This window comes from Mesoplodon bidens (genome assembly GCF_964165515.1).
Source record: "Mesoplodon bidens genome assembly, chromosome: 8".
Lineage (NCBI taxonomy): Eukaryota > Metazoa > Chordata > Mammalia > Artiodactyla > Ziphiidae > Mesoplodon > Mesoplodon bidens.
This window is the reverse complement of record NC_138165.1, coordinates 107,641,071-107,653,791: the sequence shown is the minus strand read 5'-3', so window position 1 is coordinate 107,653,791 and position 12,721 is coordinate 107,641,071. Positions and strand designations below refer to the sequence as shown.

At 48.4% G+C, this 12,721-nt stretch overlaps 1 protein-coding gene across 1 annotated transcript in view; it reads right to left on the bottom strand.

Moving 5' to 3' along the window:
• TRPM8 (transient receptor potential cation channel subfamily M member 8) overlaps positions 1-11,144 on the bottom strand; it is a gene marked incomplete at its 5' end in the record, with an annotated part of 78,418 nt that extends 67,274 nt beyond the window's left edge. The window contains 4 exons of the mRNA XM_081242168.1: positions 1,074-1,251; positions 2,689-2,845; positions 7,342-7,415; positions 11,028-11,144. Coding sequence (XP_081098294.1) covers positions 1,074-1,251; positions 2,689-2,845; positions 7,342-7,415; positions 11,028-11,144 — 526 coding nt within the window. The remainder of the gene's footprint in view (positions 1-1,073; positions 1,252-2,688; positions 2,846-7,341; positions 7,416-11,027) is intronic.
• Positions 11,145-12,721: the final 1,577 nt, after the last annotated feature.

The window sequence follows — 12,721 nt, the reverse complement described above, 5'->3', positions numbered from 1 at the left end:
TTTCAGTTTCCTATGATATGAAAAGCTAAATGGATTGGAATCCAGACGGAGAAAAAGAAATTTTTTTTTCTCTGAAGACATTGTTAGGATAATTAGCAAAACTAAACCAAGGACTGTTTGTTAGATAACAGTGTAGGTCATGGTTAACTTTCTCAGGTTTGATAGTTGTATTGGGTTATCTGAGAGAACACCCCTGTTCTTCAGGGATGGTCACATATTTAGGCACTAAGGGTTATGATACCTAAAATTTACTCTCAGTGATTTTTTAAAAAATCATAATATGTGGATATTTACAGAGAGAGAGAAGATTAATATGGGAAAATGTTAACAATTGGTGAGCCTAAGTGAAGGGGGTACAGATATTCCTTGTATTATTCTTCCAACTCTTCTGTAGGTCTGACATTTTTCATGATAAAAAGTTGCGTCCGGAGCCTGTGCTGCGCAACGGGAGAGGCCACAACAATGAGAGGCCCATGTACAGCAAAAAAAAAAAAAAAAAAAGTTAAAAAGAAAAAAATAAGCTGAATATTTCAAATAACAAAGCCACGATTATTTGTTTTGATCTCCACCAGACAGTTACATGGTGTTTACAACCTGCCAGGCACTAACACTATTTCCAAAACACACCACTGATCCCAAAATTAAAGAGCAAACGAATGAAACTTTGCTTTTTGATTCGCCAGAATACTCTGGGTAAAAGTTCACACGTAAAAATAACAAAATGAAAAATTAAATTAAAAGAAACATAAAATTATCCAAAAGGAAGTTCCTTAACGCTGGGTTTAAAGAGCTACTGTGTCCCCACCCTCCCCCTACCTCCCTCACCATCGGCCAGAGCTCCTGGTCAGTCCCTTCATGGAAGGATCTTGTTTTTAATTAAGATAATGATTAATCATACAGTTCTAGAGCATCTGGAGTCTGCGCATGATTGCAGAGGAGAATTTCGTTCCGTCTCTGAAGACGCTGCACAGCCTGCCTGGACAAACCCGCGGGCGCAAGGTCCCCGCCGCCGCAGGGAAAGTCCTGTGGCTGCAGCAGGGACAGCCACGTGGACGCAACGGGGGCCGACGCACCTTTCGACTGCGCGATGTAGATCAGGCGGCTGAAGATCTTGCGCATGCGCGGCTTCAGGGCGAAGTTTTTGGCGCCGCCGGTCACCGAAATGACCAGGTTGGGTGTTTTCAGGTGCCAGTGCTGGGTCAGCAGCTCGTAGAGGGTTTCCGCGTCCGTGTCGCAGGACAGTCGGATATACTGCGGGGAAGAGGGGAGCATCAGGATCCGCAGGTGTTCTCCTGATGGTGGGGCTTAGCCCAGTATACCTGCTCCTTAGGGAGGGGGAGAGGGGAGCGCATGGCAGCCGAGGAGCGTCCCCTTGGGGAAGTGGAAGGAAGGCAGTGGAGTGGAGGCGGGTGTGGGTGCTCCTGCAGGGACCCCCCATCCCAAGCCGGCTGGAGAACTTGGGACTTTATCCTAAAGGGAGTGAAGCACCTGTGAGGTGTTCTAAGCAGAGTAGAAGCCGGATGGGATTTACACTTTAGAGAGTCCTCCAGCGGCAGCGTTGACTATGGGACAAGACAGGTAGGGAGAGATGCAGGGAGGTGAGATAGTGGTGGCCCATCCTGGGACAGAGGCCTTAGGAACAGACAGAGTGCACAGAGCCGGGTCACCTTCCAGGGCTGCCACGGCAGGGCCTGGGGAGGTGAGGGGTCAAGGCCCAGCTTCCAGCTGCCTGAGGACAGCTGTGTCACTGGGATAGAGGACACAGGAGGATTTAAGGAGACTGTTAATAATTGCCTACTGAAAATTGGCATTGTCATCTGCCTCTACAAGGATGAAGTCAATAGCCATTGCAGTCGCTGATCTTCAACACACCCTGAAAGGAGTGCAGGGTGGAGATCAGGAATGAGGCCCTCTGTGCTCTGGGAAAAACTGGCAGAACAGGCCTTCAGATAGTTAGATATTTTTCAGGAGATTTTATGAGCCCAAATTCTTGCACCTCCTCGTATCTGGAAAAGCACTAAAATCGTTAACGGAGACATCTGCTCCTCGTGACGGGCAAGAAACCTCTGCCAAAATGTGTGCTTGACTGCACGTCCCCCCTTCTCTAAAATCACAGATAACACCGCCCCCGCCCCCTTTGGAGCAGTTCCTCAGAGCTATCTGAGACGCTGTCTCCTGGGCTACAGTCCTCATTTTGCCCCAAATAAAACTTAACTCACAACTCTCATGTTGTGCTTTTTTTTTCATTTGACATAATCATTAAACATCTTTGTAGAATCCTGTGTAAGAGCCTGCAGTGTGATCGTGTAGAGGAAAATGTCACCTTATTCAAGGCCACATTTATTCTCAAGAACGTCACACACCAAACTAAACCAGATGATTCACAAGCACATTTGTCGGGCCTTTTGTAGCAATGAGGGCCAATGTGGATGTCACATGACCCTGCCCTGTGCCTGGAGAAAGGACCCTGGGTGACAAGCCAGTCATCACCCGTGGAGTGTTGCCATGGCACATAATCTAATCACAGCTTTTGATTTTCACAAGATTTATCTTCTGCAATCATTTTTGGATTGACTACTCATCTCTCCCACCTCCATGCGTACTATTAGACAATTCAAGGTAACTCAAGGTAGTCCACACCATGTTAGCATATGGATTAGCTAGTTCAAGTAGGAAAACATTGCTTACCTTCCCTTTCTTCCCCAGAGTCTCAAACTGAATATCCCCAAAAGCATCAGTGGGAAATTCCTTGGTGTGTTTCTTGTAATTCCATTTCTCATTTTGGTTGATCTGGGTGCCTTCTATGTGCTGGCTCTGGGTATAGCCACACTTGCACACATTTTCCCTGAGCAGAAGGATATTGATGAGAAGGAATAGCTTTCATTAAACGTGCTTAAATATTTTGTCACATTTCTTAGAATAGACCACACACGATTAGCTTAAATAAACACAAAAAGAGATTTCACCATCACATCTAATTTTCAGACTATTTTCATCATCTCAGTTGGTTGTTTAAAAACTATCTTGGTGTTTTACCCCTGTGACATGGAAGATCCAGGCAACACAATACAAATTGTATCTCCGCTGAGAAAGAAGAAAGCATGAATGCAGGGAGAGGTGGGGATAAAAGACAAACAGAGAAGACTTGTTGAGCCTCCACCTGCTCCAGCCATGGTCCTAACAATTCTAGACTCCCAGCCACTTCTCTCTCTCAGGTTCTGCATGGCATTTCTATTTCCTTAGAGTAAATCTCCCCATTTAGGTTAAGCTAGCTCGGGTTCCTTGCACCTGAAAGTCTTAATTACTAGAAGTATGGAAATTATCTGTATTCAAAAATATACATCAAAACATTCAATATTTTCTAGAGCTATAAAAATTGAGCTAGAACCTGGATCCAAAGTCACTCCTCCACCAGAAATCTTGCCTCTTTCGGAACAGTTGCCTGGGGCATCACTCAGTTTGGCCAAGAAAAAATAAGTCAACCAGAATTGACAACAATTGCCTTAGCCTTTTCTCTAACTAAGCCTGGGGGCACATCCTGAGCCAAGGCTGCTCCCACTGGTCTCAGGGTCCTCCTCACTAGGGTCCAAGTTGGCTTCCTCCCCTCTCTCTTTAGCTGTTACTGTCCCACCATCCTTTGGGGTTTGTCCACACCCACCCAAGTTCATTGCAGGATTGGGGAGGGAATTCCCTGCCCCACCTGTCTTTGCTACAACTGAAGGCCGACTCTCGAGCCCTTTTCCCTTCCAGGGGTAGGGGTGTGTCTCGGGTGACCTCTGTCTCCATCTTGATGATGGGGCTGGTAGCCCTCCAAGCACCAATTTACATGAACTGGCTTACAAATGGAGAAGAGGTAAGAAGAATGCCAGGAAGACGTCAGGGGCACAGATACATGGAGGAGGCAAAGGAGTGACAGGGGGGGAGACGGAGAGGACGGGAGAGCGTCAGGATGCTAGTTCTACCCCTCAGGACAAGTCTGAATCCTTTGGAGCCTCACTGTCAATATAGCAGCCACTGGCCATGTATGGCAATTGACTTTAAATGTAATTTAATTTAACTTAATTTGAAAATTCAATGCCATGGTTGCACTAGCCACATTTCAAACGCTCACTAGTCACAAGTGGCTAGTGGCTACCATATGGGACGATGCAGAAAAAAAAATATTTCTGGGACTTCCCTGGTGGTGCAGTGGTTAAGAATCCACCTACCAACGCAGGGGGCAGGGGTTTGAGTCCCTGGCCCAGGAAGATCCCACATGCCGCGGAGCAGCTAAGCCCGTGCACCACAATTACTGAGCCTGCACTCTAGAGCCCGTGAGCCACAACTACTGAACCCGCATGCTGCAACTACTGAAGCCCGCGTGCCTAGAGCCAATGCTCCACAACAAGAAAAGCCACCACAATGAGAAGCCCACGCACCACAACAAAGAGTAGCCCCCACTCGCTGCAACTAGAGAAAGCCCGAGCACAGCAGTGAAAATCCAATGCAGCCAAAAATAAATTAAATAAATAAAGTTTTAAAAATTTCAAATAGAATATTTCCATCATAGTAACAATAGAAAGTTCCACAATAGAAAAAGTTCCACAATAGAAAGTTCCAACAATAGAAAGTACACACAGCCCATTACAGCAAAATTAATGTTCTTCCTTTTTCTGCCTAGAACCCAGCCTGGCTGAGGCAGTGAGAACTGAAGAGAATAAACCCAGATCCAGGGACTTACAGCCTCAGGAGTGCCAGGAGGTGGCCCCTAAGCTGGACAGCAGTGTCTCAGAGGGTGCCTGGCAAGAGGAGCCATGGTCCAGCATCACTCCCTAGTGACCACACAAGAAACAGATATCCGAAGGGTTGAAAGTAGAGAAACATGAGTGGTCTGGGCTTAGCATATGTGAAGCAGCTCTTGGGAGATTTGGGGCAGCCTATGTCAGCTGATGTGGCAAAAGTAGCTGCAAAATTACAGTAACACTATTACTAGTCATTTCCCTTGATTCACTTGTCCGATGAGTAATTCAGATTACACAGAGCATCCCCACTGCCGATGGAGAGATGAAAATAATAAATACAAGAAGTTAAAATCTTATAGAGTCTTGACTCTGGTTTATATCCTTGGGTCCCCTCTGATATGGGCACTGGAAGACCCTGAGGTGTTCCTGTCCTGTGCTGGTGTTGTGGAGTGCAGGGACTGCTCACCACATCTCCCTTTATTTGGGGCCAGACTTGAGTGGTAGTCAAGCACCATAAGGTGGGCAGCCATAGGTTTCCCTACCTTGCATCCATTTCTCCTTCTGCTAGTAGGAACACCCTGATTTTCCTTTGAGGAATCATCCTTTCCACACCAGGTCCATGTGGACACAACACCCAAGGCTGGCCAGTCACATATTCCATTGCCCAGTTGCAGGGATTAGAGTGGGTGCCTGACCCATGCCAGGCCAATAAGAGCCATGAACATGAGCACAGGACTTTGGGTGGAATTGCTGGGAACAAGGCCCTCTTTCCCCCCACTGGTAAGCTGAAAAGGTGTCAGCCAGAGTTGTGGTGTCCATTTTGCCACCACTAATAAGGAGCCTGCCCACCCAGAGAAGGGCAGAACCACAGGTAGAAAGAGGCAGGGTCTTGGTGACACTGAGCCCGGGATGTGGCTGCCCCATTACAATCACCACTCACTTAGGCCAATTAGACTGGATATCTGCAACTGACAAGGTGCTGATGATTACAGTCAGCCCGAGACAGGATTGTCCTTAGAAGGGGCAGGAGCTGGGCATAAAAGGAATGCACAAGGAGGAATCAGAAAACTGAGTTCAATCCTTCATCTATCCCCTGCCAGCCATGTGGCCCTGGGTAAAACACTGAGCCCCTCCAGGCCTCACTTGCCTTGTCAGTCAAATGATAACAGCTACCTGGCAGGGCAGTTGTAGAATTAGCAATCAAATACATGAGTCCCCACAACATAGTCAAGGCCCAATAAATATTTGTTGAATGAGTGAATGAATCCAAACAGTGTTTCTACCAGTCAAACAAACAGATTAACAGCAAACTCTTTCAGGGAAACATGTGGGGAATAAATAGCTGACTCACAGAGTTTATACTCTGTCAAAATGACTCATAATGACTAAGTTTATACCAATGACAAAATAGAGATCTCTTAGTTTTTCCAATGTTCGCCTTCTAATTCGTACAAAGTAGGAAAACACATTGACTGAGAACTTTCTACAGCAGGAATTTTATGTATCGTCCCACTGCGCCCTTACTACAACCCGGGAGGTGTACTTTGCCAGCGGTTTAGGATAAGAGGATTCAGTTCAGAAAAGAGAATAATTGGTTCAAGTTCATGCAGTGAGCAGGCAGCCAGGCCCAGGTTGGATCCAACGCTGATTCTAAGGCCCCTGCTCTTACTGCCTTCCTCTGGGCACTGCCTCTGTTCAACAGAGTCAGTGCTTTAATTACAAACTACAGCAGCAGGTAAACAATCAATTAATAGCTGGACTATTACATATAGAATGGATAAACAACAGGGTCGTACTGCATGGCACCAGGACCTATACTCAATATCCTATGATAAACCATAATGGAAAAGAATATTTTGAAAGAAGGTGTCTATGTTCATAACAGAATCACTTTGCTGAAATTAACACAACTTTGTAAATCAACTATACTTCAATTAAAAAATATTAATAGCTAGACTCTCTCCTATCACCAGTAAGCAAAAGAGAGGGGGCAGAGAGGAAAAAGGTGAGAGGGATGGAGGACTAAAATCACTTCGTTAGATCCCAGGGCACCTTCTGTGGGAAACACCAGAGGTCAGTCCACTTATCAGTGGCCCACTAGGTTGCATTCGCTGAGGACCTCCTGTGGGCAGAACTGCTGGAGGTGCTCCCCAAGGCTTTTGTGACTCAGCCTCGATGTTTCAAAACACATGAGATTCAGAGAAGATAAACACCCGGTCAGATGGGAAGGGCCACAGTCAACAGCCCGGCAGAGGAGCTGGTCAGATTGCCACGTGCGCGCATGCCTGGTGTCTCCTGCCAACCGCTAAGAAACAACAAGGTTCACTGCCATGGCCACTCCGTTGGGCTCCCAGGCTCGTGGGAATATCAAAGAGAGTGACAGCCTGTACTGGAGCATTTACCAACTACCGACAAAGCTTAAAATATGAAATGAGATAATACCTCTCCAGGGACAAGCTGCTTGCCAAACTCTTCCTGTGCACACACCGTTTCTGAGAACTGCAAGATGCAAACAACTTGAATAATGAACTAGTGAGCAATTTGTTTGTCTGTTGTCATGGTGGTCAATAATTTATTTTTGAACATGGTAGCAAAAAATGGAGGTAAAGTAGTTGCTTACGTGGCCTTGGAATCTTTGGTAAAGAAGACACACTCCCGTTTCTTAAAATTTGCTTGAATGAAATTCACCAAGTCCTTTGGAGAAAGAACATTGGAACAACACATCACTAATTTGTTCTCAGCCCCTGCTGCTCTTCATGAATGACTTAAACCTACTTCAAAGGTTTTAAGGATTCACCACACATCATAGCAACCAGCATCCATTCATGCTTTTAGAGTACACAAAATTTGTAAAAAGAGGCATACATTTACATTTTTATAACTAAATGCAAATTTTTCTAAAAGTTACTTGACATCATCTTGGAACAAATGTCATTATATACATACAAAGTATGTTTTCCGGACTCTAAGGCAACTGGGGGAATATAAGCATTCATTGATAGTTTAGCATAAATAATGTTTTATTGCAGATTCTAGTTCCTCTTATGCTTGCGGTTCAAAAGAAGGTATATTCCAAATGCTCCTTCCAGAGTTACATCTGTCCTCCCATGGGCAAGGTGGTAAGGCATATCCGGGACCTAATTCTGACAAACAACGGAACGCTTCCCTTTAGTTGGCAGAAACAAACCCCTTGGAGTTGAAGAATACTTCGAAAATATTTACACTCCTCAAAGTGGGAGAAGATATTTGCAACATATATTAATCATCATAAGATTGGTAAATAGAATATATAAAAGACTGTAAGTCACTAGGAATAAGACAGACTACCTCGTGGGAAAAAGGCAAAAGACATGAGCAGGCATTAAATAAAAGAGGACACAGATGTGTGAAAAGGAGCTCAGCCTTGTCAGTAATGAGGCAAATGTGAAGTGAAACCACAATGACATCCCATTACACACCCACCAGGCTGGAAAAATTGAGAAGCCATTGGCACCAAATGCCAGTGAAGAGGCAGGCAGGGGGCCTCAGCCCGCTATGGGCCATGAGTGAATTGGCTCGACCACTCTGGGAAACTGTCCACCACTGTCTCCTAGAAATAGTCCCTGTGTCCTGTGAATGACCTGCAAGCTCAGATGCCTGGCAACGCACTGCCAGCTCTAGGGGTTTGTCTTGTTCCATGGAGGTGGGGTTGGCAGCCCAAACCCACTTCCCTCAGGTCACCGGGCACCAGCAGTTCTCAGACAGTGTCATGTGGGTTTGCCCCCCGGCCTTGCACCAAAGCCAGGCCTGACTCCTCACCCCCCCATGATGAGGTCACCACGAAAAGGGAGGTGGCAGCCCCTCTCCTGGAAGAAGGTCCACCACGCCTCCAGCAGTCTCCCCCTTTGCTAGCCCCTACCCCCACCAACGTACATCCTGAGACATCAGAGCATGGGGACCACATGCCCCAAGTTGCCCCAGAAGTCCTGTGTCTTAACCCCAATTCCCATGAAGGAGAGGTGTTCGCCTTTACCCATCGGCCTCAAGCCGAAGAACCTTCTTCAGAGAGAACATCCCACATCCAGGAAGGCTCAGAGTGGCGCTGCTCCTAACAGCAACACCCGAAACCCAAATGTTCACCCCACTTAGGCTGGACAGACATGCACAGGATGGAGCGTGGCCCAGCAGGAGTGAATCAACAGCCATTACACCTGGCAACACAGAGGGACCACCAACACAGGATGGTGAGCAAGCAATGAATTCACAAAGGAATACTTATTGTGTAATTCCACAAATATCAAAACAGACAAAACAAAGCCATGTATTGTTTACGGACATATATTCAAATCATAAGCTTATAAATAAAAGCAGGACCAGGGAACACAAAATTCAGGATAGCTGTCGCCTTTGGCATGGAGGGCACATGGGGGACTCCTGAAAAGGGCTGATGGTGGGTGCAAGTGTGTTCATTTTATTTTTCTTCCTTAGGCTGGGAATTTACATTTGCATGTTCTTTTCTACAAATAATAAAAATGTAGAGAGCAAAAATAAATCCTACACTCATCTGAACATGAAAAATTTTGAAAACCTGTGATGCTTTCTTCCTCAGAATATTTTCTAGCTCTTCACTAATTTTAAGTCTACTTAACACAGATGAAGAAAACTCAACAGTATAAGCTTGTATGTATAAGCTTGTGAAATCGATGCTGGTGGAGGAGGGGATGGTGATAAAAACTGCCTTGTTGCTGAAAGTTCCCTCTGGGGACTTCCCTGGCGGCCCAGTGGTTAAGACTCACACTTCCACTGCAGGGGGCATGGGTTCGATCTGTGGTCAGGGAACTAAGATCTCACATGCCATGAGGCGTGGCCAAAAAAAATTTTTTTTAATTAAAAAATAAAGGCCTTTAAAAAAAAATAAGTTCCCTCTGAAAAATGTACTTTGCAAAGGTGTGTATTCTCAGGGGCAAACAAGACCCCCGCCATGACTGGGATGTACTTGGGTGGTCTCAGAAATTCTACCCACAGGGCAGCTGGCATCTCTGAGGGGAGAGGGAAATCCATCCAGAAATCCCATGGGAGCCCAAAGGAGAAGGGCAAGGGACAGTCAGCCTTTGTCTCCCAGAGGCACCCACGCCTGCGTCCAAGTGTGATCCGGAAAGGCCTTTTCTGCCCTTCCAGAGGTCTGTCACTGCTGGAGGCTGGAGGAGGGCATTGGAGAGCCCACCAGCGCCCTCTGCCCACTGTGTAATTCTCACCGGAGCAGGGTCAAGGTGACGGCAGGTGCAAAATCTAAGGAGGCGCTGGGTGTTGGGAGTGCAAGTGCACGGGCGCCCCCGAGAGCCCCACCCAGCAGATCAAAATACTACCATGCCCAGCACCCCAGAAGCCCCTGCCCAGTCCGTCCTCCTTCCTTTTTCCAAAGTTAGCCACCGCCCCAACTTTTAACACTCTAGTCGGCGGAAGCTTGGTACCAGACTGGAACGTTATCTTTATTTCTTGACAAATGAGAGTATTCGCTAGGACGTGAGAGTGAACAGAAAGCCTGCGGGAACCATTCGAGGTGGCTGAGGGACGGAAGAGGCAGCGCAGCCCAGCGGGGATCCCCCTGCCGGGCGCCCCACCCTGAGTCCGCTCACCCCTAAGCAACAGCTCAGTGTGCCTCTATGTCCTGAAGGCAGCCTGGACACGGGCTGGGAAGGAGGAGAGACGGGTGCCATGGAGAACAGCTAGAAGCTACGGCAAGAAGAAAGCCTGACCCAGAATGAGCCCCCGGCCATAGAGATGAAGAACAGGACTTCAAGAATCACTTCCAAGGTGAACCCACAGGGCTGGAAGCAAGAACACCAAGCATTAAATAGTAAAAGGAATATTCAAAGTACAGTATCTAGGATTTCATAAACGTCACTTAACAAGTGCATTCTTGAATGGATAAACAACAAGGTCCTACTGTACAGCACAGGGAACTATATCCAGTCTCCTGTCGTAAACCGCAATGGAAAAGCATACGAAAAATCAGGTATATATATGTGTCACTGAATCACTTTGCTCTACAGCAGAAATGAACACTGCTATTTTTTTAAAAGGCCCCAAATAAGTACCTTCTTTAGCAACTCAAGGTTACAGTCACAATCTTCAAAACAGGAATGCCTGAAAAACTACACAGAAAAGAAAAGGCCTCTACGTTCGACAAAAATAATCCACAGAACAAAATGCCGTATGTTGAGATATGATCTTTTTAAAGAAGGAGTATGGGTCCCCAAAGAATCCTAGCTGCAAAGGGCTGCTTTCTGACATAACAGCGGGTTGGTGGGGGGTGGCTCAACTCACACTCTCGCTGTCGGACACGTCTGTGCTGCGAGACGCGCTGGAGTACAGGGTCCGGGTGCTGTCCGGCGTGCCGTTCCTTCTGCTTCTCATGCTAAGCCGGGCGCCCTTGAAGGACATCTGTTCCCCTGTGGAGAAAGGGGAGGGAGGGTAAGATGGGGTCACAAACGGGCTTCACTGAGAGCTTTACCGCCATGACGTCCCCCTCGCCCTCTCCACCCCCTCTCGCTGTCTGCCATGCCCCAGCCCCGTCCCGCCCCCACCCCCAAAGGACATTGGTCCCCCTGCCTCTGCTCTCCTTGCTTCATTCCTCCTCGTCCTCCAGGACCCAGCTTGAGTTCAGTCCTTCCATACCCCTTCCCTGGCCGCTCCCGTCTGGGCAGGGCCCTCCTGGGTGCGCTCCCCTCTCCTACGGGAGGTGGGATCCCGCATCCCAGACCACCAAGCATAGGAGGTGCATCATAGCTCATTCCAAGTTAATGGATTCGTAGTGAAGGAACTTGCAGAACTGTTGCTAGCGGCTTGTGGCAGCTAGAGGACCGGCTGGCTGGCGGCAGAGAGGAGTCCTGCCCTGATGCGGTCAAGTAAAGTGGGAGAAGGACCTTGACCCGCAGGGGCAGTAGGGTCTGAGGGCCGGTGTGCTCCAGGTCACCCTGAGACTCGGAGCTGGCACGTGGTTCCCAAGGACACCCGGCAACAATTCCCTCCCAGCCTGGAGAGCAGGCCATTAGCCCGGGCATCCCAGCAGCCTCAGTTGCTACAGAGATGCCTCCGGGCAGCCCCCTGCTCTTCTAGGGCTCAGACCCTCCCATCCCAGCTGCAGAAGCCCCCTGTCCCTCTTGTCTCCCAAACACTATCTCAGACCCGTATCCACAGAGAGCTACTCCACCTCCCCAGGCTGTCCAGCAGGCACAGCAAGCAAGACGATTCTAGAACAAGAGCATCATCCTTCTCCTACACCCTGCCTCCCCGTGTCTCCTCCTGGGACCAAGCTCCCCCAGCTGCCTGTGACCTCTGCCCCCACCCTCGCCTCCATCATCACCACATCCAAGTGGCAATCCCACGCCCTCGCCCCTCTCCAGCCCCTCCAGTGGCCCGCAGCTGCCACCTGAACCCTGCTTGCTTCCCCCGCATGACTGCACCCACCTCCCTCTCCTTCTGGGCCAGGCTCCTCACGGGGCCCCACTTTTCCCATCTGGGTCCCACCGTCTGTCTGGAACCCTCTTCCCCAAACCCTGCCCAGCTGCTTATCTCCTGCCCATCCTACGGGCCTTATGCACCATCTCTTCAGGGAGGTACCTCTGATGCCCAGGCTGGCGCAGGTGCCTGGTGGCCTGTTCTGGAAGCACCATCTCCCCTCCACCAAGCCGTGCGTATCCTGATTTATTACATGATCTGTTTGGCCCCTGTCTGCCTACTTAAGTTAAAAACCAGATCTTGGGGCTTCCCTGGTGGCGCAGTGGTTGAGAGTCTGCCTGCCGATGCAGGGGACACGGGTTCGTGCCCCGGTCCGGGAAGATCCCACATGCCGTGGAGTGGCTGGGCCCGTGAACCATGGCCACTGAGCCTGCACGTCCGGAGCCTGTCTGTGCTCCACAACGGGAGAGGCCACAACAGTGAGAGGCCCGCGTACCAAAAAAATAATAATAATAAAAAAAAAAAACCAGATCTATCTGTTCAGCACTGTATTCCCAGAG